General features: G+C 44.6%; 1 protein-coding gene across 1 annotated transcript; it reads left to right on the top strand.

Annotated features, from left to right (window-relative positions):
- The first annotated feature begins 575 nt into the window (after window positions 1-575).
- Window positions 576-15,730, top strand: LOC146198496 (uncharacterized). Its single transcript, XM_084591914.1, has 5 exons — window positions 576-740; window positions 7,873-8,174; window positions 11,045-11,150; window positions 14,513-14,766; window positions 15,373-15,730. Exons 1-5 carry the CDS (start codon window positions 576-578, stop codon window positions 15,728-15,730), a joined length of 1,185 nt encoding a protein of 394 aa, XP_084448040.1.
- The last annotated feature ends 8,422 nt before the right edge of the window (window positions 15,731-24,152 follow it).

Here is a 24,152-nt window from a genome sequence, read left to right on the forward strand (position 1 = left end):
TGAGGCTCCCCACCGCAGCAGGCCAGATTTCAATTATTCGGGCCAACCTCTCTGCCTTTTCCTTTCAATAAATCCATCTATCTATCTCCCCACCTCTATCCTTGTTCAGTGCTCTCGCATACCGTGTAGGCATCTTCTTCCTCTCGTTCTACCTTGAACCAAAAGAGGCACATTAGGCTTCTGCCGCAACGAAGCGGATTAAAGTTTGTCCGAAGGCGGAGCTAATCACTAGCACGTCAGCGCAACGGTTTGGGCGCTTCGTCCTGTCATCTTTTTCGCGCTCACTTTGGCTCTTTGAGCTTTTGATTCTTTAAGAATGCAGTAGAGAGGACATGGAGGAATTACTAACCAATAGTAAAGTTGGTATAGCAAACAGCATACGCTGCTTTACTGACTGATAACCATTCGATGAATATTGTTTTAAGCCCTGTCTGCCTAACTGAAATATCTTCCAAAAGCAGCCATTTCTTAAGACAGTGATTAGTGGCTTTTGAAGTAGCCAAGACAAAGAGGAGGAAGAAAGGCTCATCCGTGTTCTAGGCGCTGCATGCTCGAAACTAGCCGTTGTTTCAAACATGGAGATTGCAGCTTCGCAGCAGCGGCGGCAGCGGTATTATGGCATCGACCCGTTCCAACAGCAATGGGCGGCCTCCCCGTACTGGCCCGCGGCGCCCGTCGACTTCTGGGCGCAGTCCGGTACCGGGCAGGGGTTCCCGGACACGACCATCGGTGGCTCCGAGGTAAATGTGCCTGCCGGGGGCCTGATGTTCGCATCCTGATAACTTTGCTTCATGCAATGCCTGTATTTGCGGTGGCGTTCTCCAGGAGGAGGGAAAATCCGTGGCGGTAGGCATGAGCACACTACACCAACCTCTCAGTCTGCTGGTTTTCCTTTTTATTTTGTTTCCATCCGCCGGGGTGGCGCAGTGGTTAGGGCGCTCAAACTACTGTGTCCAAGGATGCGGGATCGAATTACGGCCTCGACGGCCGCTTTTCACTGGCAGCGAAAAGCAAGGAGCCTGTGTGCTGTGCGATGTCAGTGCACGTTAAAAGAACCCCAGGTGGTCGAAATTTTCGGAGTCCTCCACTACGGCGTCTCTCATAGTCTGAGTCGCTTTGGGATGTTAAACCCCACAAACCAAACCAAACCAAGCCAAACCAATCTTTTGTTTGCTTCTGGACATTGTACTGTCCATTAAATACTGCTGATTCGAAGTTGGTCTCACAGCAGTAACGGCGTGTTCTATTTTATAACGAATCTACTTCTGAATGTGATTTAAATGCACTTGATTTTAATACTGTAAGACCTTTACGGCATTTTCTGCTTCACATCCTGCTTTCGGGAGGCATAAAAGGGGTCTTATAAATTCGTTGTTAACGATTACGTTTGACTTGTAATCGACGGTAGTCGCATTACGCAGTGGAAGCTTAAAATGTGATTGGAATATCATAATCGCGTGTTGTTTTCTTTCCTTCGATCATTGCTCAGTCTTCGCCATTTTGTACAGTTGGACGTTAGTTTCCCTATCTTCTCTTTGAACGCCTCATGCATGAAGCCATTTATTTATTGTTTGTCGTTTATTTTTGGCACCTTTATTCGTATATCGCATTCTAATCGGCGCTCCTCTGCAATAGTACTGTTCTCTTCGGATATGTGGGAAACTAAAGTGGGCGCAATTTCTAGCGCAGGTGGCAAGTGAGTCTGACATTTTATGGTTGAAGTGAGGAAGATACAAAGATACATCAGGAGCTTAACGCCCGTAAGTGACGCATTGGTAAGAAGGCAGCGCGTAATAATGAGCTTGCGAGGATTTATAACCATCAGGTAATCCTTAACGCTCTTAAGCCCTCGGCAGCACTGCCATTTATATATTCTGCCAACTGAAAACACAGCCACCACTGACGGCAGCGAACTCGCGGCCCTGGAATCGGCAGCCGCAGCGGCCTAATGAGATAAGAGCGTTTGAGCAGACAGCGCACTGTCGACGCCTTTAATACTTTTGAGTCAAATATTATTAGTAGAGGTTTTGATGTCCTAAATAAAGCGTTTAACTTACGATGCGCGTCAGGCAGGAAGCAGCTGTGAGGCATCCTAAATGTGGTTGGGCGTGGCTGATCGGGGATTTCATGATTGTTCCTCTCTTGCAGCATGCTATTGAAATCAAAACCGATAAACTTATTATGTTCTTCCTTTCAGGTCTGCAACAGTAAATATAGCCGCTGATATTGGAGAAAAAACTGTAAAATCAAAATAATATTCAAAGCAGGCTCAAATTATCTTGCCCGCACGAATTTAAAAGCGTTATGGGAGATTGATATTTCGTCTCGTTTACAACATGTTGATAAGAAAAAAAAAAGCGCAGGCTAAAGGTGTTTCATTTCTGATCTATAATAAGAGAGAAGGCACCAGTATAGTGCGGTTAATTGTAAACTGCTTCGAACCGTGTTACTGCACTTTATTGGAACTAAAGAGCTTGTTTACAGTCTTTTTCTACTATAAGGGGATCACTGGGATTGGAGCGGAGCTGGTGTACATGATGGAAAGAAAGCTTCTTAATAAGGGTGTTATCTAGTAGTGTCGGGCGCTATTTATTTTCACTATACTCTGTTCTCATCCTTCCTGGTTTACTATTGCAATTTTGGCGGTTTGCTGTACTTAATGCAGAAAATATATTGTTGGGAAATATTTCAAATACTGCATTTTTTTTCGGCTACGCACGAACGACAACAGGCTTATTTTTCAAAAGAAAATTTCGCGATTCCCAGAAATTTAATGTTGGCACACTAAGAGATATCAATGTGAAAATAATATGAGGCACGTCATCACAAAAAAGTTGTCATTAGCGGTGCTTGTTGACGACATTTGCACCTAAAAACAGATTGAGTCATGACATGTCTGCTCAATTTTGATCGCTCTGCAGCCTGCTGCTGCACGTTAGTCACAGAGAGGGCTGCGCGCGTCAATGAGCGAGGGTTCTTTTTCCTACCAGCACCAGATGTTACGCGATAAAAATGGCATCGTGCCACTGACTATGTAACGTGGTCGCCCGCGCAGCAGCTGCCAAGGAGAGTGCAGCTAGGCTGGTTTCGTGTTGTGCACGATAGACACGACAGACGATAGAGCGCCATAAAATATCAAAAAGAGAAATAAGCTTTAATTCTTCTCATTCCTCGTTGCAAATCTCAAGTAAGCGTTTTTGCTAGCAGTGTCTTTTTTAGAATGCAAAACTTACAACTAAATATTTCCCACCATCTAATACACCAAGATTGAACCAACATTTGCGCTCAAGCACTGATAATTGCTCAGGGGCTTGGTTCTCGGGTGATTTTACACCTTCTAGAACGCATGCAATCTATTAACTTCCGAGGAGTTTGTGAACTGGAGGAGTTGTGGAGTACAAACACCACAAGCTCCATGATATGTCATATATCGAGGCCAAGTTGTCATCCACAAAATAAATTGAGTGTCATGAACGTTACTTACAGGTCTATACGGTTGCACATTGTCACCAAACAGAAAATAGGGCGGAGAGGGGTAGTCTGTGGTTCATTGTATTTTTACCGTGCTTAATGGCACATATTTGCGTCCTTCTCTTCGATGTATCACCATTATTTTCAGAACTAAGGCTTACTTGCGGTAGAGGTGTGCTTTTTTTTTTTACAATGGGGTTTAAAGCCTTCAGTCAAAAACAACCCTCCCGTTCGAGCAGAGTTTTCAAAATATGGAGGCATTTTAAGGAACAAGGCTATATTCCATGCAACATAGTCATAAGTCTTTCTGTGAGTAATCAATTTCTGTACGTTTCTCATACTTCCGCCTCATGGCTCAGCGCTTCTGTGAGTATATTTATTTATTTTGGTCTAGAGAAAGTTCAGCTCACAATGCATTATTAAGGCCATGGCTTGGTGCGTCAGTGCACAAAGGGGGCATTTAAAACGTACGAAAAAAGAAACACCAGACAAATAAACTTAAACATTTTGTCCCATATAATTAAGTTGTGGTATGTCGGTGACTTAGTTTTGCGTCAAATCAGGAAGTAGTAGTACAAGACTTTATTGAGGCACAACACTTAGACGCCTAATATTTGATGGGCTGCACCAGCACGTGCAGGCCTTCACTCTCAGCACCAAGCCAGTGCAAACATGTAGCGACATTATGAAAACGGGTGGAAAGAAACCCGATTGAAAAACAACTAGGGAGGAGTCTATAGGGAGCGTGAAAGTAAATTTGCTCTTTAACGGGTAAGGACTTTGTAACATGAAGGATCGCAACGAATTCTGTAGATATAGCCGCGCAGGTGTCATGGCAGTACAACGCTATTTCTGCCGAAGGACGTGCCTCGCGCACAGAAGTACTTCGATGAGGGTGGATACAGAGTTTACGGTTGAGGCGGAAAGCCGTGTAGCAATATTTGATGATGGCGCTAAGAGAAAATCTTCACCCGCCCTCTATAAGCTTTGTACAGGGGATAAACGGCCACTGTTAGGAAGCTCGGGAGTAACCTGGTTATCCAGTTCACTTGCATCAATCTACAAGTACCCAGACATCGAAAAGAGAAGGCAGGATAAGTCTACAGCGAAGCAAGTTCGGCCTTAGTTTCCTTGGACAGTAGGCGGGGGAGTGTTTTAGGCTGAATAGCATCAAGCTGTAGCTGCGTAAGAATCAGCGTAGATGGCATAATGAGTGACATGCAAGTAAGAAAAATAAAATGTTATGTCGGGGATGGTGAAGCAGATTTGAAGGGAGAACATGTTTACCGTGTAACGGAACAGGCCACAATTGAGTATCAGAAAGAGGTAGAGAGACTTGCCTTCCAGAGCAGCAAGACGCCAAATAAGAAGCGTCCGGGTGCGCCCCTTTTTGAGTGTCGGAGGGAAACCTGATGAAATGAGGTAGCACATCGGCAGTCAGCATGCAGAACTAGTATAGAGGCAAGATAAATTCTTATTGATGAGATTTCGATTCAAGTACTCGAATCAACAAGGAACATGCAACAGGCGTAGTTATTTGGTTAAGAGTTTCATCGTACATGCTCGGCTGTAAAGTACACAAAATGAACGACGTCTCCAGGAGTGGGCTTATACCAAACAGTTTGTTAAAAAAGGAAAATTTAGGAACGACATGCAAGAGCACAAAACAGGATTACAAGAAAAGACTAATACAGAGATTATTACCTTCCGACGGGACACGGGTAGCAACGGCGCAGTTTGAATGGAGGATTAGCAGCCTGGTTCAGAGTCCAACACCCATGAACTGCATTGCAGAGGGAAGCCAGCTGTCGGACGCACTGAAGAAAAATTAGCGTACCTAGTGAATGAGAGAGATCAGTGGCATGACATATATTGATGCAGGCGGCTTTGGGCAGATAGATAGCATACGTTTAGATATTATGGAAAGCTATAGCCAAGTTTCCAACCTTTTTAGGGCAGGTTAACTAAGATAGGGTATCAACTAAAGATGAACTAAAACCCTCGTGTAGACCAGTAGACAGGCGTGCGCTTTCCCGGAAGCGAAATGCTCCACAACTCATTGAAGCAGATGGGTGGAGATTAACAGCTAGAAAACTCCGCCCGGAGACCCAAACATTCTCACCGCGTGTAGCGGTATATCAAGAACAAGACTTTGAGAAAATTGGGGAACTGATGAGCCAGTCAGTTAAAGGAGGTCGACGAAGCCTGTATTTGTTGATGGGCAGAGTCTGTTGGAGGCAGTATTTCTTACTTTTCGGGTGCGGGAAAACGGCCTGACTGAAAGAAAAGAGCGTTTATATACAGCCTCTACTCAATGGCGTACATATGATTTGAAGAGGCGCGGGAGCATCATAATGTGTTTTCATTAGCATGGAATTTGTGAAGACCGCAAATGAATGACAACTCAACAACGAGGCGAGTTATGAAAATAATAAAAGGAGTTAAAGATTGACACCTGGGAGTATATAGGGTCTGCCGAAATAGCTATAGAAACGGCCTAGTGCTCGAAAATGGGCCTTGAGTTTAGGTAAGAAAACTCAAACGCAGTTTTACATGCGAAAGCCGCAACAGATGTTGAGGCAGATAATATTGTGGTCATGAGAAACATAGTCCAATACCTCGGAGATATCGGCTTTAGCATACCGTGAAGTTGGGAAGCCACTGTTCAATTAAGCGTGCTCAATAATCAGAAAAAAGTGACGGGCGGTGAAGATATAAATTCGAAACCTACAAATGGCTACCAATACTATTGGTGCAATTCGCTCATTTGTCTTGCCGCCGCAGGAAGGCAGAGAAATTCAATGGAGATCAGAAAGGGCTGGCTTCCTGCAGGTTTGTAGAAGAGCGAAGACCATTCGTTTTAAGTACCTTATTAACCTCCTTAAAGGTCGGACATCCTCACCAGAGCGGCCATCTGTTCCCAGCTCCCAACAACTATTGACCTTTCTTGCTGCTCTGTTGATGTACAGTATACCCTCAGTTGTCAGCCTCTTCCTACACCCTCCTCAATGACTAGTGCATGAATCCCATTTTCGTTCCTCTTTAAAGCGCTGCTTGCCAGCAGCTTTTGCCAGCAAAAATGCCGCATGCTAGCTGGCATGTTTTTCGCTCTCTCATTTTTTCCACCTCCTTCATATCATATGAGGCCTTCCTACAAATAACCTTACAATTTACTTCCACGGAGACCACTGCGTGTATTACTCCCCACCCGCACCAGACTACGCAAGCTTCGTCAATCAGCCAGACCATATACAGTCTCGTAACCTGCAACTTGAAACTTCGCCTTCCAGATCTGAGGAGACATGGTTGGACACTGTGTCACCATAGAGAATTCATCGCGACTTGCGCTTCATCAAACATTTATCTGGGAAAATGTTTTTAAGACACTTTCGAACACTAAAGTGCAATGAGTCGAAAGCCTTTAGTGAAACGCCGCTGATTCCTGCTTTACTGCGTCTGCTTCTGTATGCTGTAGGGTGCGGCGTTGGAGGAAGCGCCAAATGAATGGGGCCGCACGGGCGCCTGGATCAAACGCCCTCTGAGGTCAGCTTCATATATGCATGAAACGCCGGGTGATGTCATCGGACATGACCGGACGTGACATCATGACCGGAATTGACGTCACCTCTGGTTATATAGGTGATCGGACTTCCGGTCATGACGTCACGTCTATTCATGTCGGATGAAGTAACTTGGCGACGAATTCACAACCTCGCGGTATCCCGCGCATTCTCTCGAAGAAATGTGGACACATCTCGCGGACAGACACTCATGAGCCTATAAAGGCTATCGCTTTAAGAGTTGCGTTTTGCCTGGTACAACCCCGCCCATGCAGGGACCGCCGCTAATTCCATGGCCAGCATGAGTCCTGAGGACGTCTGCAGATTTTTATCTCCCACGTTCTTTTTATAGACAAAATATGTCCGGTGGCTGACCTTCTGCAAAGAACATTATTTTCGTTGGCTTCATAGCAATGCATATTGGCAGAAGTTTGTGGGCGATGTCAGCAGCATTTCGTTACTTCAAGACTGAGCACCTGGACAGGAATATAAGAATTGAAAGTTAGGCTATATGCGGGTTACGGCAGGAATTAAACTTCAAGTCAGATGTGTTTTAAAGCGTCCATAGTTCGTAACGAATATGCGAAAACGCGCTCACACGCAATCTTCTGAGGCAAGGAGTTGGTTTGTACTTAACACACGTGGTCATTCAGCTGAATATCTCTTACCTGCGTCCATCTTTAGTAGTTTTTTTTAAGTGGAACCGCGTCCTTTGTCGAACAGGGTATATTCGCAGCAAGTGGCTGCGAACACATCTACGCAGCAAATGAGATGCCTCGTGCAGAGGCGGGGACACCATTCAAGTGGGCTAACTGGAGGAGTTAATCACGTTGCTCACCAGGAGCTGGACGCGTCCGCGACGACCGGAGGCGGTGGCGGAGCCGAGCCCAGTTGGATGGGCAACCTGGCGCGGCTGCTCGTGTTCTCGGTGCTGCTGATCGCGCTGCTGGTGGCCTCGCTGCTGCTGGGCCGCACCACCACGTGGGTCGTCGAGAACGAGTTCACGCCGCACGAGGAGCAGCATTCGCTGGCGGCGCCAGTGTCATCGGGGGGCAGCATCGGCGGATCCTGGAGGCCGCTGACCGCGTCGCACCAGATGACCACTAGGGCAGTCGCCAAACCAGGAAAGAAAGAAAATACACCGTACGTAACGTTTCCAGAACGGGCCCTACAATGCTTGAAGTGACCGTATATATAGGCATCTGCACAATCAGCTCTGTCTTGCATAATAAGACGACTCAGCTCGTGGCCGGGACTTGCAAGAACTAACGTTGGGCCATAGCCATAATAGGGGGTCAAGCACATGACTGTAAGGAATTCTTTGATTTATATATTTTTTTACACTCATTCCTAGCTTTGTGCTCACTAAGCAACTGCAAAATATCTATCAGCTACAGTGAGAAATCGTGTATCCATGAAACAGGGAGGGACACACTGAAAACCAACGATCATATTTAGAAGTTGCCCTGCGTTCAGCGAATTTTCGCAAATTAGCACCACTAAGTTCTTCACCTCACATTCCCTTCCGGTCGTCTGCTCCTGTCTGTTGCGTTCTTTTTCGTAATACGAAATTCGTTAACGCCATGCTAAGGTGGTGCAGTGGTTACGGCGCTCAACTGCTGTACCCAAGTATACGGGATCGAATCTCAGCCGCTGCTTCCAATTTTCGATGGAGGCAAAAACTCGGCCTCCCGTGTACTGTACGATGAGAGTGCACGTTAAAGAACCCCAATATGTTGACATTTCCGCAGTCTTCCACTACGGCATCGCTGACGCTTGAGTCGCTTTGGGACGTTAAACCCCACATACCAAAATATTCATTTTTAAGGCGAAAGCCATTATTGCCTCATCGTTGTCGTCAGCAAAAGTGTCACGCTATTGCGTTGGCTCTGATTGGTAGGTCTTGACTTATCACAGAGCAGCCCCACAGTATGCGCGAATGTGTGCCTTATATGGTCATATGCCAATCAATGAACAAGTATTAATCAAAAAATGATTACTTAATACTAATTAATAATAATTGCTGAGTAATGACTAATGACTGTTTACTAATTGTCACTAATTAACGACAAATTAATCATTGATTCCTGATCAGGGAGAGTTGCGTGATTAACTAATGAATTACCAATTAGTGCCACGCACCCGGTAAAATCAACCGCACAACAGTAAACGTAGAACAACTGCGAAAATACGAGGAGGCTGATCTCGTCGTTGCCACGCAGAATTCACTGAATAAATGCACTCGAAGAATGTGAAGGAGTAGTCGCTCGCTTTACTCCTAGCAGCATTCATCGCTACATGCGCAACAGTCGCGTTGCAGAATGCAGCACTCAGGATTTCGCCTTTCATCAATTTAGTCGCCAAAGTGTCTTCGATTTTTGTTTAACTAAACTAAATCATTTGTTATTCGTCCTCGCTACTGTATGCGCATTTCATATGTTCACAATTTTTTCTCGATTATCGACAATTAATCAATATTTACAGTTAAACTTCTAATGCTATTGAATTAGATGAATAAATTCTCCAGGCTGCTGACCATCAAAATATAAACGTTCATATGAATGGAGGAGTGCTCGTTGTATTGAAATACTCTTGAATGAAAGTGCTTTGTCGAGACATTGTCGCATATACAGAGTTTCACAGCACATGTTTGAAACTCAGCATCACTTAAACCTTTAAGGCGCAATCACCACCAATTATTCTAACTTTCGCAAGTCGAATTCAATTATTTCCTTGCGGTGTTCTGAACCTGTGCCAACCATAGAATTCATTCCTTTTTCCAGTTGTATTCAGCTTCCTAATTATTTTCAATACACTACCTTTGTACCAAATAGCTAATACGGAGAGCAATATTGCTGAAATATTTCTGCCTTATCGTTTCTTTGAGTTTCCAACCTTGTGTCCATCTTTAAAAGAAATAGTTATCAGAGGGTCTTTCTGGCGGTAACCAAATATTCTGCAGTTGAGATGTAGACTTTTAAACAACTTGAGCATCTTTCTCTCCACATGTTAAAGAACACCAGGTGATCAAAATTGTCAAACTGCTTCTATACGGCGTGCCCTATGGTCAATGTAGCTCGGCGAAATCAAACACTGTAAGCTGACTCAAACAGGCTAACTTCCTGCAAATGTTGGAACTCACCTATAAAGAATAACAATCGTTATATTGTGTTGAAAACTATTGTATTGATATTTAGGACGTCTGGACACACCAGATAGCTTGGAAGAATTTTTTTTTAACACAGTGGAGCGTCAAAAGTTTAGTAGTAGCACCACTGTTTGTATTTAACTTTTACTGAGAAAAATTTACTTGAGTAGCTTGATCACATCCCTTAATCGGATGTACAGTGGACAAGCTGTTTTCCCTAAATAAATTCGTAGTAAAATAACATGAGAGAAACTACTCAGGCCGAGTATGGACATGAAGATTAAGGCCGAAGATGGATCACTGTGAAAATATTAGGGACGGTATATCCCACGCATTGCATCAGCTTTAACAGTAGGATAGAGGTGCGATAAGCTGGATATTTATGCTTGCAAATATGCCTAAGCAACGCGCGTACACGTTATGACACTGTCCAGATGTTGAAAATTTGAGAGGTTTTATTGAAATAGCCGAACACTAGGAATCTAAGCAAAATAACATGGCATGAAGCAGTGCATGTTATTCACGAACCTGAAAGTTATATACGAAGCTTCTGTATCTCCATGATAATAATAAAAAAAACACAAACAGATCATGATGGGATCTTTTCTAACGAGTTTGCTCGATCCTTAGGACACATTTTCAATGAAAAGTAGGCAGCCTTCGCAACTACAGCCAATTGTGAACGATGCTGCTTACGTGAGCGCACTGCTGCTTTTTAGAGCGCTCTGTGGTTTGTGGACGTATTCAGCACCAAGCAAGATAGCTGCTAAACTTCAAATGTAGGGTTATGGGTTTGCATTGGATTCCCCGTGAAAAGCCTCTCATGAGCTGCAAATCTGATTTTTTTTTTTCTCGGCCTCTGCAGATATCCTTATAGGACAGCCGCGAAAGCGACTAAAAAAGCTACGAGTACGAGCGAAGTCACTCTGGTCGATATCACAATGGACGAATTGCCGAGAGTTTTGCCGAAAGTAAGTGCCTCCGCCTCCCGTCACTATCCGTTTCGTCGTCTTCGCGTTCATAACATGTCTGCATTGTGCGGGCTTTTACACAATGCGGTTGCCTGGGACGGTTTGCTAGCGGCATGTATGAGATTAGAGGTATGTTTGAGGTTAATGGAGCTTGCGCCTTCTCGCGAACACGGAGTAAATAAATATGCGGTGAAATAGTTTAACCAACCATTTTAATTAGCATTGGCCTGCTTGGCAATGCCATCTCACAAGTGCGCAGTAAAAATATACCAAATGAAAGCCAGATTTTAAAGACTAGGTTAAATTACCGCTCGTATGCTTGGCAGAGAAGCACGAGTACACGTCTGTGAGGACTGAGGGTAGGCGATAGAGAATGTTCATTGAGAGCTATGCACAAAGGGGAGTCGTTAATGCTGTCGAGTCATACTCTTCAAGGTACAGCTTATTTTTCCCTTAACTATATTATACTCTTACTCAGGTATCCATTACGCGGATGGAAAAAAATCGCGTTGGGCGATGCACGATTTTTGTCCTAAAGTACTGTCTTCAAGGACGCTTGACGTTGGCATAAAAAATGGGAGGGTAAAATTTAAACTTCCCTTTTGAGGCTTACCCGAGAAGGTAATATTATGTAAGGTCATCGTTCCGGTTTGCTTAAAGTTAGGAGCTACAGGAACTGATAATGATAACTGATTACTGCAGTTTTGACAAGTTCTATTGGCAACAACCCGTCATAGACGAAGGGCATGGAAAAAAAAAAAAAAAAAACGTTTCAGATGATTTCATATTATCATGCGTTGGTGACAATGCAGAAAGCAATAAACGAATTATGAGACTGGGGTCGGCTAACTGAACTCTTTATTGGTGTAACCTGCGCCCGCGAAAGGACTAAATAATTTGGCGGCGGCGATAACAGCAACCGGGCCAGGCGGTCGTCGAATTTAGAAGACTGATTGCACTCGTTAGCGTTTATTTTAAATTTGATGATCTGAACATCTGGATAAAGTCGGAAACGGTGACCAGAATAAACTAGAACATTGTGGAAGCAGAGTCGAGTGGCTGCAACCATTCTTGATACATCTCAGCGCATCATGCGCGACAAACAAAATGATAAACCCGTGTCTTAGCGACACTGAACATAAACAAAAGATCCCAAGGTCTTTCTGTGCGGCACAAGCAAAGTTACAAGGTCGCACGCGAGCGGCTCTCAGCGAGAACAAATTAAGACCGGAGGGCTTTAGCCAAGTGTTTTTACGACCAGCGGAGCTGAGCTGACCGGTTGATACACCAGCGGAGTGTCGCACGAGAAAACGATGATGCATTAGAGGCTTTCGCCTCAAAAGAGTTTCAGCTCGCCCGGGCGGATAAGATCGGAGCGCTTTGCTTTGATATCCCAGGCAAGCGCGCTTGCACACGCTTACGCACGCTTACGCACGCTTGGGCGCTGCATATGGATCTGCTGGGGATGGCTTCCCAGCAGGCGTAAACAAGCTGGCCGCCTCTGAACTCTTCACATGCGCAGTGTCGTCTTCGCACGGCCGCTCAGCTCCACTGGCCATAAAAATGAGCATCTAAAACTGTCTATTGCAAGGTTCGCGGCAATATTCACTTATGCTCTCCAAGCTGTGACGTTCAAATTGGTTAATACTAATTATCGTCTCATTCCACATATGCGCCGTTTTCTGCGCTTTTCTCTGTAGTGTCCGCGCTACTGCAGCAGCAACACGTGTGTCTGTGTCGTCAGTTTGCGTAACGCCCCGAGACCAAATGTTTTGCCCAAATTGCCAGAAGCTGCCCACAAATTGCGCAGCAATTTTGAGATCGAAATCCAATCGAACGAGGCGCATGGATCACTGAATCTGACAAGATATTCATAGCACGTCGTGCAGCATGGCTATAGCGTGGCGAGTCAAGATAACAGATACAATACTAGTGCTAACAATGCTAGCGCAGGATAATTTGGGATTAGCTCTATATAATACCCTAGTTTAGCTAAACTAGTGGAAGTTGAGAAAAAAATTGGCAACGGTTTAACCATGGCTGAATGGAGTTAGACGAGTGTTTGTAGAGTTTTTTTTTTTTTTCGGGTCACACTGGGAGAGAGATTTTCCAATCATATAGATTTGAGATTGAAGTCTAAAGTTCAATTTTTATTTCAGATTAGCTTATAGCGATATACAATTGCGACTTGCAATTTGTGTAATGCAGTCTTACTGGATGTAAGCTATCCGACGGCACATGATTTAAGGTTGTTACTTAAATATGTAACTTAATCACACTGAACACTTCGACGATGAATAATTAGGACCTACAGTTTGTCTAGTGCAATATAAGTAGACTTAACGTATCTAACGATATATAACCTATATGTTGAACCGAAGAGCTAAATGTGCAATCTCAGTTAACAGAATTGTTACTATTTTGGATACGTAACTAGTAAAGCTCAGTTATACACGATATAACACTCGCGGTGCTACAACACTCTACGTACTAAACTCTACAACTATATATAAAATGTGATGCTAAGGCTTGACTCAAAGGTTTGACATTCAGGCTGATCTGAAACTCAAACGGACACAGTCCGCAAGTGCTCGACTTTTGCATCGACTAGACCTCTCACTTTACCAACGCTCACACGATGTACAATAATGCCTAAAATTTATTTAACGCTGAAATGATTTTAAACAAAATAACCTAATGCATTGTGAAATACAAGCACATGTCGATGTTTGTTTTTGTAAAGTTTACTGAATGGGGAGCGGCGTTAGGATCATACTTCAATTCATTAAAATTCGTAGAAAAATAACCATACCTTGGATGTCAGTGTCAGGATAAAAGTCAGGATAAATAGGCCGACGCTAATGTGAAGTCAGGTTCGTCCAAATTTCGAAAAGCCAGACTTGTGGTAATAACCTCATTTTGTATATATGATAGAGGCGCTGCGTCCTTTCTTTTGCTCATTCCACCAGTAATCAGAAAACCACGCCGGGAACGGAATTTTCAAGTGCAGAGATATATTTCTGATATTTATTAAAGGTCAGCCCTATAGCTGGTCCTCTGAGGCTTCTAATCGCTTACCTGTGTAAGCTGGTATTGGTGTCCTTATTTGCAATCATTTAATTCCACGCATCCTGGATGCGGGAAGTTCTGCAAGAGTGAATATATCGCTGTTGCAAGGGTGCAGGTAATGGTAAACGGGCATTCAATAGACTAGAGTTTGTCAGAATCGTGTAGAGCGAGAGTTTGCGGTAGCTAGAAAAAATTCTAAATAAGAAATGCACATTATTTTAAAATTTAATATTCTACCCTTTTAAGGGACCTTGCGCTGAGAGCTTTAGTCACCTGTTTCTCATCTCAAGCAGGTGAACAAGAGGCAGCAGATGTGCGGGCCACCTTTGTTCACCCTCTGCACGGCCGTCAAGCACGAGTTTTACTTCAATGCTTCGCAACGGGCATGCGTCTCTCTTCCGGAACAAACACCGGCGTACGCGGCCGTGTGCAACCGAGGAACAAACAGGTTTGCTTCTCAAGAAGGCTGCGCCAACAGATGCGCCAATAAGACCGGTTCCGAGGACCCCATCTGCCACGAACAAGTCCTCTTCACGGAGTGCAAGAAGTGAGCTTGTATTTATCTAAATCCGCAGTATGCACTTGTCTTTTTTTTTTTTTTTTAATAGGTGTGTTTCATACTCCGAATGGTTTTAATTCTCATTTGTACGTTCACACGGTAACGATGCACGCATCAGTGACTCACTGCACAGGATATCAGTTACCCTGTGATCTTCCCTCTTCTAGTCGTTGCTATAACCAAAATATTTTACACATATCCTCTTTGCTTAGGTCACATAACCAAAAAAGTTATCAAAGCACAGAATGGCGCCTAAATAGTTCCAGAACTCATCGTGGAAATCGCGGTTCGATCCTGGCAGTGGATGCCGCGTTTCCATACAGCCAAAAAGCAAGACACCCGTGCAGTTTGCGATATTAGTGTTCGCTGAAGAAGAAAATTTTGCCTATGTTATCTGCAGACCTCCATTACGACGACCCGAAAATCATGAGTCACATACCACGAACCACAATGAAGACATTTAAGTGTACCCCGCGGGCGTATACTGCAGTTGCCTATGACTTTACTTGTTCGTATAGTATATTGTGTTAGTTTTCTTTTATTGTTGAAGACGGCCGGGGATCACAGTGACCGGTTGCCCTGACCCGTTTCCAGGGAGGACGTGGTAGGGCCGCTGTGGTTCTTCAACGGCGACCATTGCCAGGTGTGGAGCTTTCCACGCGGCCGCTGTCCCGTCAGCAACGCCAGCGGCCTCTTCTCTACCTCCGAGGAGTGCAGGCAGGCGTGCCACAAGACTGGCGCCAGCACCGTCCTATGTGCCGTACCTGGTGAGGCAACATGCAGCCCCAAGAGACTCAAGTACCCGTATTTCGCAGATAAAGGCACCACGGGCATCGGCTGTACAGCGGCCACCACCAAGAACCTGCAGCGTCCACTCTGTCTCGTGGGCAGGAACCGTTTTTACAATCTGCAGACATGCAAGAAACTGTGCGTGCACAGGATGCACGTGTGACGAACTGCAGAAGCGTGCCGGCATGTATGCTTTGCAAATTTTTTTTCTAGCCATTGGCCACATCTCGCTTCTCAATAAAAACGAGTTAGGGGGAAGTGCCTGAACTATTCTTTATTTCACAATGAGACAACATACCCAGTAACACCTGTAGACCTGAAAAAAAGTATGCTTCTTTTCTGTGTTCGCGCTATTCATTCACGCGGTCTTCCCAGTTCGCCTGAGTTCGAACGTTTTTCAATGGGACTAGTGACGTATGCTGACATAGTGTTCCCGTAGCAGATTCGCGAGTTTAAAGCCCAGTTTCGTGCAGACCACCGTGCGTTAGACGCCTTGATAAGGCCGATGACATTCGACCTCCAGTAGCCTTACATTACTCGTAATTAACAACATTCTATGAAGCCTGAATAGGATCTCTCTTATATTTACTGAACCAATGACACAACAGTCTTTAGCGCGGAAAAACTTCAATGCAAGTTCCATGCTAACTGCGCTAACTGCACTGGCCCAGACGAAGTTAGTGCCAAGGAAGGAGAGGAGGCAAGCAAAACGACGTTGCCCCGCCGAGTTGGCGCAGAGGTTACGGTGCTCGACTACTGTTCCCAAGGATGCGGGATCGAATCCCGGCCTCGGCTGTCGCTTTTCGATGGAGGCGAAAAGCAAGGCGCCCATGCGCTGTGCGATGTCAGTGCACGTTAAAGAACCCCAGGTGTTCGGAATTTCCGGAGTCCTCCACTACAGCGTCTCTCATAGCCGTAGTCGCTTTGGGACGTTAAACCCATGAACAAACCAAACCAAGCCTAGTCGACACCTTGTTCAGGTAGCCATAGCTGGTTGAAGCTATACCAAGCCTAGCCTGGCATAAAGTCATGCACACGATGGCCGTATTATGTTACCAATGCGCACAGTTATATAAAGTCTTCTCCGATTAGATAACCCTTGTTACTGATCCATGAAGCACTCTTTACGCATCAGCGCTATCTAGCGCTTTCGCACAGGCCCCCACTGCTCAAATTAGAGAAAAGCTCCGCAGCCAGCAAGGTGAAGTCGAGAACCCTTACATAAGCTTCACCACTTTAATGACCATCGCAAAGTGCAGAGGATTCCGTGAACGGTTGCCTTAGAACGCCATGTTATGCGGCCTTCATAACCGCAGTTTTTTTTTTTTTTTTACCGCCTGCAACACTTTCTGCTGCGCTTAATAAAAGCGGCAGACTAAGTTATGACTTTTGTTTGCTCCACCTTTTCACTGAATGCAAACGAAAATCATCTCAAATAAAAGTATACATAAGAGCAAGCATGAAGCCAAACCTGTGGCCAGTAATAAGGCCAAATATTAAGGGAACATCTCGAGCTTATCTGCGCGAAAGACGGTTTTTAGGCTCTCTGGTGCAATTGAATTAGCGCATGTCAAAACAAGGCAGCCTCACGTTTCCTCCGCTCAGACTACTGAGCCGTCTGACCAATAACGACCAGTAATATCTGGCTATAACTGGACTCACAGTATACTCTGTTGAACTTGTAGCATCCGGCCTATCCTCGTCTTTTTGTCCTGTCAACGCTACGTTTTTCGTTCAGCCTATCACTGAGCCGCAGCCTGCTCCTGCTTAGTGTGGATTAACTGGTGTTCTCTGGCGCATATTATAAAGAAATTAGCGCGAGGCATTTAGATAAGGACAAAAGGAAGTGAACGCATATAACGACTGACAGTGCTACTCTCAACTGTTTCATTGAAATCCTAAATATTAAACACATGATTTCATTTATGAGCAAGTGCGAAGATGGCAGCTAGTAAAGGCACGCACGCACGTCACGTAAACTTGATTTGGCTCTGGCGAAAACAAATGTAAGGTCATAAACCTGTAAAAACGTGTCGCTCTTATTGTTAAGATTTTACAGCAATTGAATAAAGCTACGACTAAATATATAATTTGCGAATCGGGCACCAGATAGCACAGTTCAGTGGCGAAAGGATACGGAATAAAAAAGGGGGGGGGGGAGGAAGGGGGGAAGAGGGAGATGAATGTCTCGTAGTCCGGCGCTCACTCCTTCACTGCTGAGCCGGCTGAGCGGAAGTGATGCTGAGAGTCTTGGGACTGCGATGTCTTCTACGCCCCTCAGCCGTTGTGTCTACGGTACATACCACTAGTACGGCATAAGCCCCCTCCATGTGTGCAATGACCGCTTGACTACGCGTCACGTACTGCGCTTTGATTTAGCGTCAAGGCGGCTGCTTGAAAAGGCAGTATCTGCATATCAAAGGCTCTCTTTTGCTCCACTAGACCATGTTTCGCCTTTGGTTGAGAAGGCAACGCGCTCTCCCCCGATCATCGGATGACCTTCCTGCCTGCTTCGAAGATTATGGAGAGCGTCCTGGGCTCTCTGTTAGATCCGGGCAGCCTTTTTAAATCCGCGTCATTTTTTTTCTGTCATAAGGCTATGAAAAGAAGTACTTTGAGATTACTGAGGTTTCAGAATCTTCTTGAAAGCGCAATTTCTTCGTTTTTGTTTTGTTTTATCTATTTATATTCATCGAGCGTTACTGAGGCTAGACTGATAACATAGATTACGATTTTATAGGCGTTAAATATTTAGAAAATGATAGATGGCTATATTTAGATGGCTATATTTATCGGAAAATATCGTAGTAGGTAATAAATAACATACTGTGGTCGAGCGAAACTCGAGCACGACCAAAACAACACGCACTTGTCCTCTTCCACGCACGAGCGCGCCATATTGCATCATAGCAAGTTAGCTCCTGATGTTATCTCTAAAACCTGGTTCCTTGGAAAGCTTTCTTCGCACAATCATTCTGAGGTCACACAAGGCGGTGACAGTTTTAATTGCGGTAATTTTCCGGTACAGCAAGAAATGCATGGTAAATGCGAAAAATGCAAATAACTGTGATGGTCGCGGCGAGCGTTAGCAAACAGACTATTAACAACAGACAAAGGTTGGACATTTATTTTCCAGAAACAAATAAAGATATATCGTGGAGAACATCCGTAAACAAGAAACGGTTTGTAACGTACACTGGCATCTCATGACTCACCTTTTGCTCTTCATTTCAGGAGAGATCTTAACCATCCATTCTCTAAGCCTTTATTAACAAATACCCTTTTGAACACTGTTCTTTAAATATAACGATTAGTATTACAAACAGTTGCAAATGTTAAGTTTGCTTCGTGAGAATCCAAACCTGAATGGTACATTTGGCAGGTAACATGTCGGGTACCGATTGGTGGGCAGGTTTCGTGACGTCACAAATCACATGGCCGAGTTGGCAGGCGTTGCTAAACTGTTCTGTTCTTTTAAGATAATGTTCGATATAGCAATGCAACCTTCCCAAGCTTTGAACTTCGAGATGTGCTCTACGTATAGTCTAGACAGACTCGTTCGTACGGCGTGGTTAATGACGAGTTATCTTTAACGAAATATGTCAGCATAAAGACGCAAAGTAAAGTATTAGTAAATTAACTAGCAGCAAAATCAATATATGCGAACAAGGATCGGGAAGGAGAGCCCAAGACAGGGGGGATTAACGCTCTCTTAATCGCCCGCGGATAATGTTTTGTTAGCATTGAGCTATAACTACTTGTAATTTTGTGAGAGAGGATCCCTGGAGGATAAATCTCCCGGAATAAGGGGGGGGGGTAAGGCATCATATCATCTGCCAAAAAAGTTGAGGAATCTCCTTCTCCGGAAACTGCTGAAAATTCCGCTGCTAACACACCATGGGAATACCAGCAAAAATTGGGATCCGCTACACACTTTGTATTGGCAGTTAGAGGTGACTAGGTACTCGTGTATTAACATATAACCCCGTTATTATGAGGTTTGTTTTGTTTATTTTCTAATAATATTGATGACCAGCGGCTATACCGCGAGAGATAATTTACCTGCATATAGCACAGGCACATTCCCCCGGCGTGCAGCCTCTCACCGCATTAAGGAGTTCCCAAGATATTGACGTGTCTGTTCTCTATTCGTATATGCATACATGGAAGTACTTCTCCGGTAACAGCCGTCCACGGGCATTGCCTTTAAACAGATGCCTTTGTACGTTTACAGGACATCAGTGGAATTTCGTAGAGGGGGGAGAAAAATAATAGTCTCCACAACTGCAGGCGCTGTCAAGATATTCATTTATGGCAGTCTTTTTAAGTCGCACAGATTTGTGTTGAAAAACGCTTTTTTACTGATTTCAAAGTGTTAGAACCTAAAAACAGTGCATTGCGTGTTTTTCATGGTAGTCATTGGGGATTTTTCTGTTATGTGATAGGATATGGTGTCGCCTGTTCTCCGCGAAAGTTAGCCGCATTCCAGGCTTACTTCCTCACATATTTCGCGAGATAATTAATCTATTGCTCAGCTGACGAGAGAATGATTACATGTGTAAATAGATATTCTGAACGATCAGGTTAATGTAGATTTAAGATTAGAAGAGTTGTGAGACTAGAGCGATAAGTATAACGCTGATTCGGGAATTGAAATATGTTCACCGCTTGAACATATTTCCTTTGTCCTTTGTCATACTGACTCGTTTATTTATTTTCTTTGCGTTGAATATGACTGCGATGGGGTACATTACAATACAAACTTCGTTTTTTTTTTTTTTCTTAGAATATTCGGGGTCTGAACCGAGGCTTAGATGAACGTGATAGCCCTGCGTGGTGACCTGTCATGCTGCTCTTCCTGAGCACAAAAAGATCACATGGAAACTCCGAAACTTCTACTCTAGGTGAAATTCTTCCAGTATTGGGCGTGGTATCAATGAAGTCCGTTAAAAAATAGTCACCCCCTCCCTCCCCCTCTCTGACACACACACATACAAAAAAAAAAAAGGCATCACGACAATACACAAAACAATAATCTGAAGTTTAATTCTGGCTGATGAAACAGGTAACTGTTCACCGATTATGGCACAAACGTCTCTGTTGCACGAAGCTACCCTTTGGCAGGTAAGGTTGACGCGTCAAGTTTAAAAAGTATTTGCGGCCGATTGAATATACACCCGTCGCACCCGCTTTATTACACTGTTGTCGAGAAAAGAGAGGTAAGGCAACCAATACATCGGTACAAGATATAACGTCTCAATCAAATCTTTTGTATTATTAATCAAAGCTTTCCTTAGAATACTGTAGTGTACTCTAAGGAAAGCCGTACAAAGACGCAATAAAATGTGTCGGTAAATTTTTAAGAAAACCCTACAAAAGCCCCTCACTCCTACTAACAGTAGGCGTAAACAGAATATGCGAATGGGCATATAATCATCTCCTTAACAGAGCTAGGAGGAAGGGCTGGTTTGCTATTTTAAAAAAGAAAAACCTTAAAACAAGCTGAAGAATCAAGTCCTCAAAACCACTGCACCAGCCTCTAAAGGGAGAAACAATTGTCCCGTTGATTAGGCTCCCTTTGAGAGCGCCACACAAAAGTAGAAAAAATGCTATGCATTGCCTGTACTTCTTTTTTCTTACACAATGCAACCCGTGCACGCGTGAGAAACAGATTGTAATTCTCCTTGCAAAGCGTAACGATGATAGTAGCGATGAAAATGGCGATGCAGTTAGTGATAATAATGATAGTCGCGAAACAATAACGCTGTAGTTATTCACGATGATGATGGTAGCAGCGATGGCAATTATGCTGCAGTTAGTTATCATGACGACAGTAGCGATAGTGATGATGATGATTGTCCCGTTTTCTGTGTATAGTCAGTGCACGTTAAAAAAAATCCCATGTGGTCAAAATTTCCGGAGTCCTTCACTACGGCGTCTCTCATAGCGTAAGTCTATTTGGGACTTTAAACCCCATAAACCAAACGAAACCATTATAGGATTACAGTGACGATGCAACTGTTCTGTTGAGGGGTTATCGCTGTTTCCGCTTTAAGCAGAAATAATAAGCGCAGTGCTAATTTTTTTATCCTGCTTCCTAGAAGTACCGCATGGCCAGCAGCATGCATTTGCGTCGTGGTGTGGAAGAAAGAATGAGAAGGGTTTCAGCTAAGGTTACACACAGCTAGACGTGCGAAAGCTCGGTTTAATTCAGTTTGGCTGTTGGTCGGTATTTGTTTTTTATTTTTTGTTTTAAGTTTTGATTTGGTTACGCTCTAGGGTGTACACACATTAGGCAACAGGTTCACGTTTACGGCGTTTTCTCTCCCGTTCCAACTCAGCCCGGCAATCACTGTGCGCTTCTTCGGGCGACATACTAGAAGGCCTCTGTTCACTCGCCATCTTCGTGTGGTCTGACGGGCAGTAGATATCGCACTGCGCGCCTAAAGCAAACCATGGCGCCCAACAAGATGTTATTACAGCGAAGTTATATACCTCTACCGTCCAAGGACATTTTCGTGTCGTTGTCGTAAGCAAAAAACGCCAGGCCTTGGGATAGGGGGGGGGGGGGGGGGGGGCATTTGGTTTACAATTGTAGTCAAATCGCTGGTCACCCGGGGTTCAGAGCGGTGTTAAACGGTGTTTTGGGTTAATGCACACAAAATTGCTTGTAGAGTCGAGCTTTATTATGTATGAGGGAGTCGTACCACGGACTGCTCGTCATTGAGACCGTAACGGGGGTGTAACTTCCTAGGGCCGTGGCAATACATTGTTAAATTGATTTAGACTAAAGCAAATGCGCATGTATCTGTCACACTTCTCCGTGGGCACCTGCACCACGCAGTAAGGAAGGGAGGAAGGTGGTAGTCAAAGAAAGAAAGAGGTGCAGTACTGGAGGGCTTCGGAATTTGCGTTAAAATAGCGCGAACGTAGAATAGCCACAGCGACGTGCAAACAGCGCGGACGTCAGAATAGTAAAAAATGTCAAATTGCGGTTAGAACCACCACGTTTGTATTGAATTAAATTAGGAACGTTCATTTCCTTCCTTCATTCATTCATTAAGTTCATTCCAGGCTATCATGGGTAGACCATGGGAAGTAAAGATGTCAGAATTTTTAGAGCCACGTGTGTGAAAATTCAAGTGACGTCGCAATGGGTAGTTTTGTGTCGTTTTAATTTATCGGCGTCTGTGCCTTCGTGGAATGTAAAACCGTTTCTGAAGTAGAGCGAATCAGAATCCTGGGATTCTTTATCCAGTAAAGTGGATACGATGACGTCGTCATAAAAAAGCTAGACGACTATGCTTCCCAAGTTCTAGACATCTTTAGGAGAATATCCCTTAGGGACAGAGGGCTTAGGGACAGAGAGAGAAGCCTATACTGAAGTTAATACAGGCTTACGTCTTTAGCTGAGTGTGCTACGCCGTACCCTTCCTAAATCTTAGAGTGAATGAAAAGAGGAAATTAAACTCTCTCATCCGAGGATGTATGAAGAGAGCCTTAGGACTCCAGATGAGCACCTCTACGGTTAAACTACTCTCCATAGGGGTGCATATACTGGCAAGAATACGCAGAGCAGTTCGCATGTCTCAGCTAGCGAGACTGAGCGGTACCACCACGGGCAGAGCCATCTTGCAGACGGCAGGCTCCCAAACTGACCGCGGGCATCACCGTAAAACTAACATCCCCCCTATATGTAGGGGGACTGTTAATGGCCACTAATAGCCACGGCTGGCTCCCGTGGCTAACGGAATAGCATCCTCGTCTCAAACTCCCAGCGGTGCTTCTTCGGGAAATACGGCAGCGGCACGGCTGGTTCCCCGTGTGGGCCGTGAGATGGAGCAATGAGGACCAGTCCGATGGGGGAGAGGTTGAGAGTATCGAGTGGAGAGAGCGTGTAGCGTGGATGCTGCGTTTTTATTTTTAAACAATTAAAGATCTGGGTGCGAGATTATTGCCAATCCACTCGGGTGGGTCTTCTTAATTAACGGGTTTGATTAGCTGTCTAATTTTGAGGCGGATCATGTGAAGCGACCGCCCTCATATCTTTGCCGTTGCCATGAAAAAGCAGCCATCAAACCCAGTTGCGTAATTCTGTCCAGCCGAGCTCAACTGGCGACTCCGTGCTCGGCACGTAAGCCTTCCTCTGTGTGAGTTAAGCGGTTCTGTGTGAGATATGTTTTGTTCATGTGATGCACCCTTTCGCTAGGGCGGTGGTAGCTCTGTTTGAGGCCACCAATGTAAATTAAGTTGTCTTTTGTACACAATCTGTAAATATATCTTCCCTCTTCATTCAACATTAAGACTGCCTGACCTTTCATACTCCTTCGTCTGCCGAATCACATTTTTGAACCTTCGGAAGGCGACACCAATTCATCACTGGTACCCTCGACCACATTACATGATAATGCGTCGACTCTTCCAGAGTCGAGGAAGATATTAATAACAGAGAAAGTTGGGAATGGGGTGCACTGCTGAGGAGCAAAGACACCTCTCGGCTGCAATAATCCGTCCGCCTGGCGGCCGATGCCGCGAAGAGACAAAATCTTTTTGTTAGCCTTTAGTCGCGGAGGCTCCGGCCCTCG

Source organism: Amblyomma maculatum, chromosome 2 (assembly GCF_055883805.1).
Source record: "Amblyomma maculatum isolate TAMU_Amacu chromosome 2, ASM5588380v1, whole genome shotgun sequence".
Lineage (NCBI taxonomy): Eukaryota > Metazoa > Arthropoda > Arachnida > Ixodida > Ixodidae > Amblyomma > Amblyomma maculatum.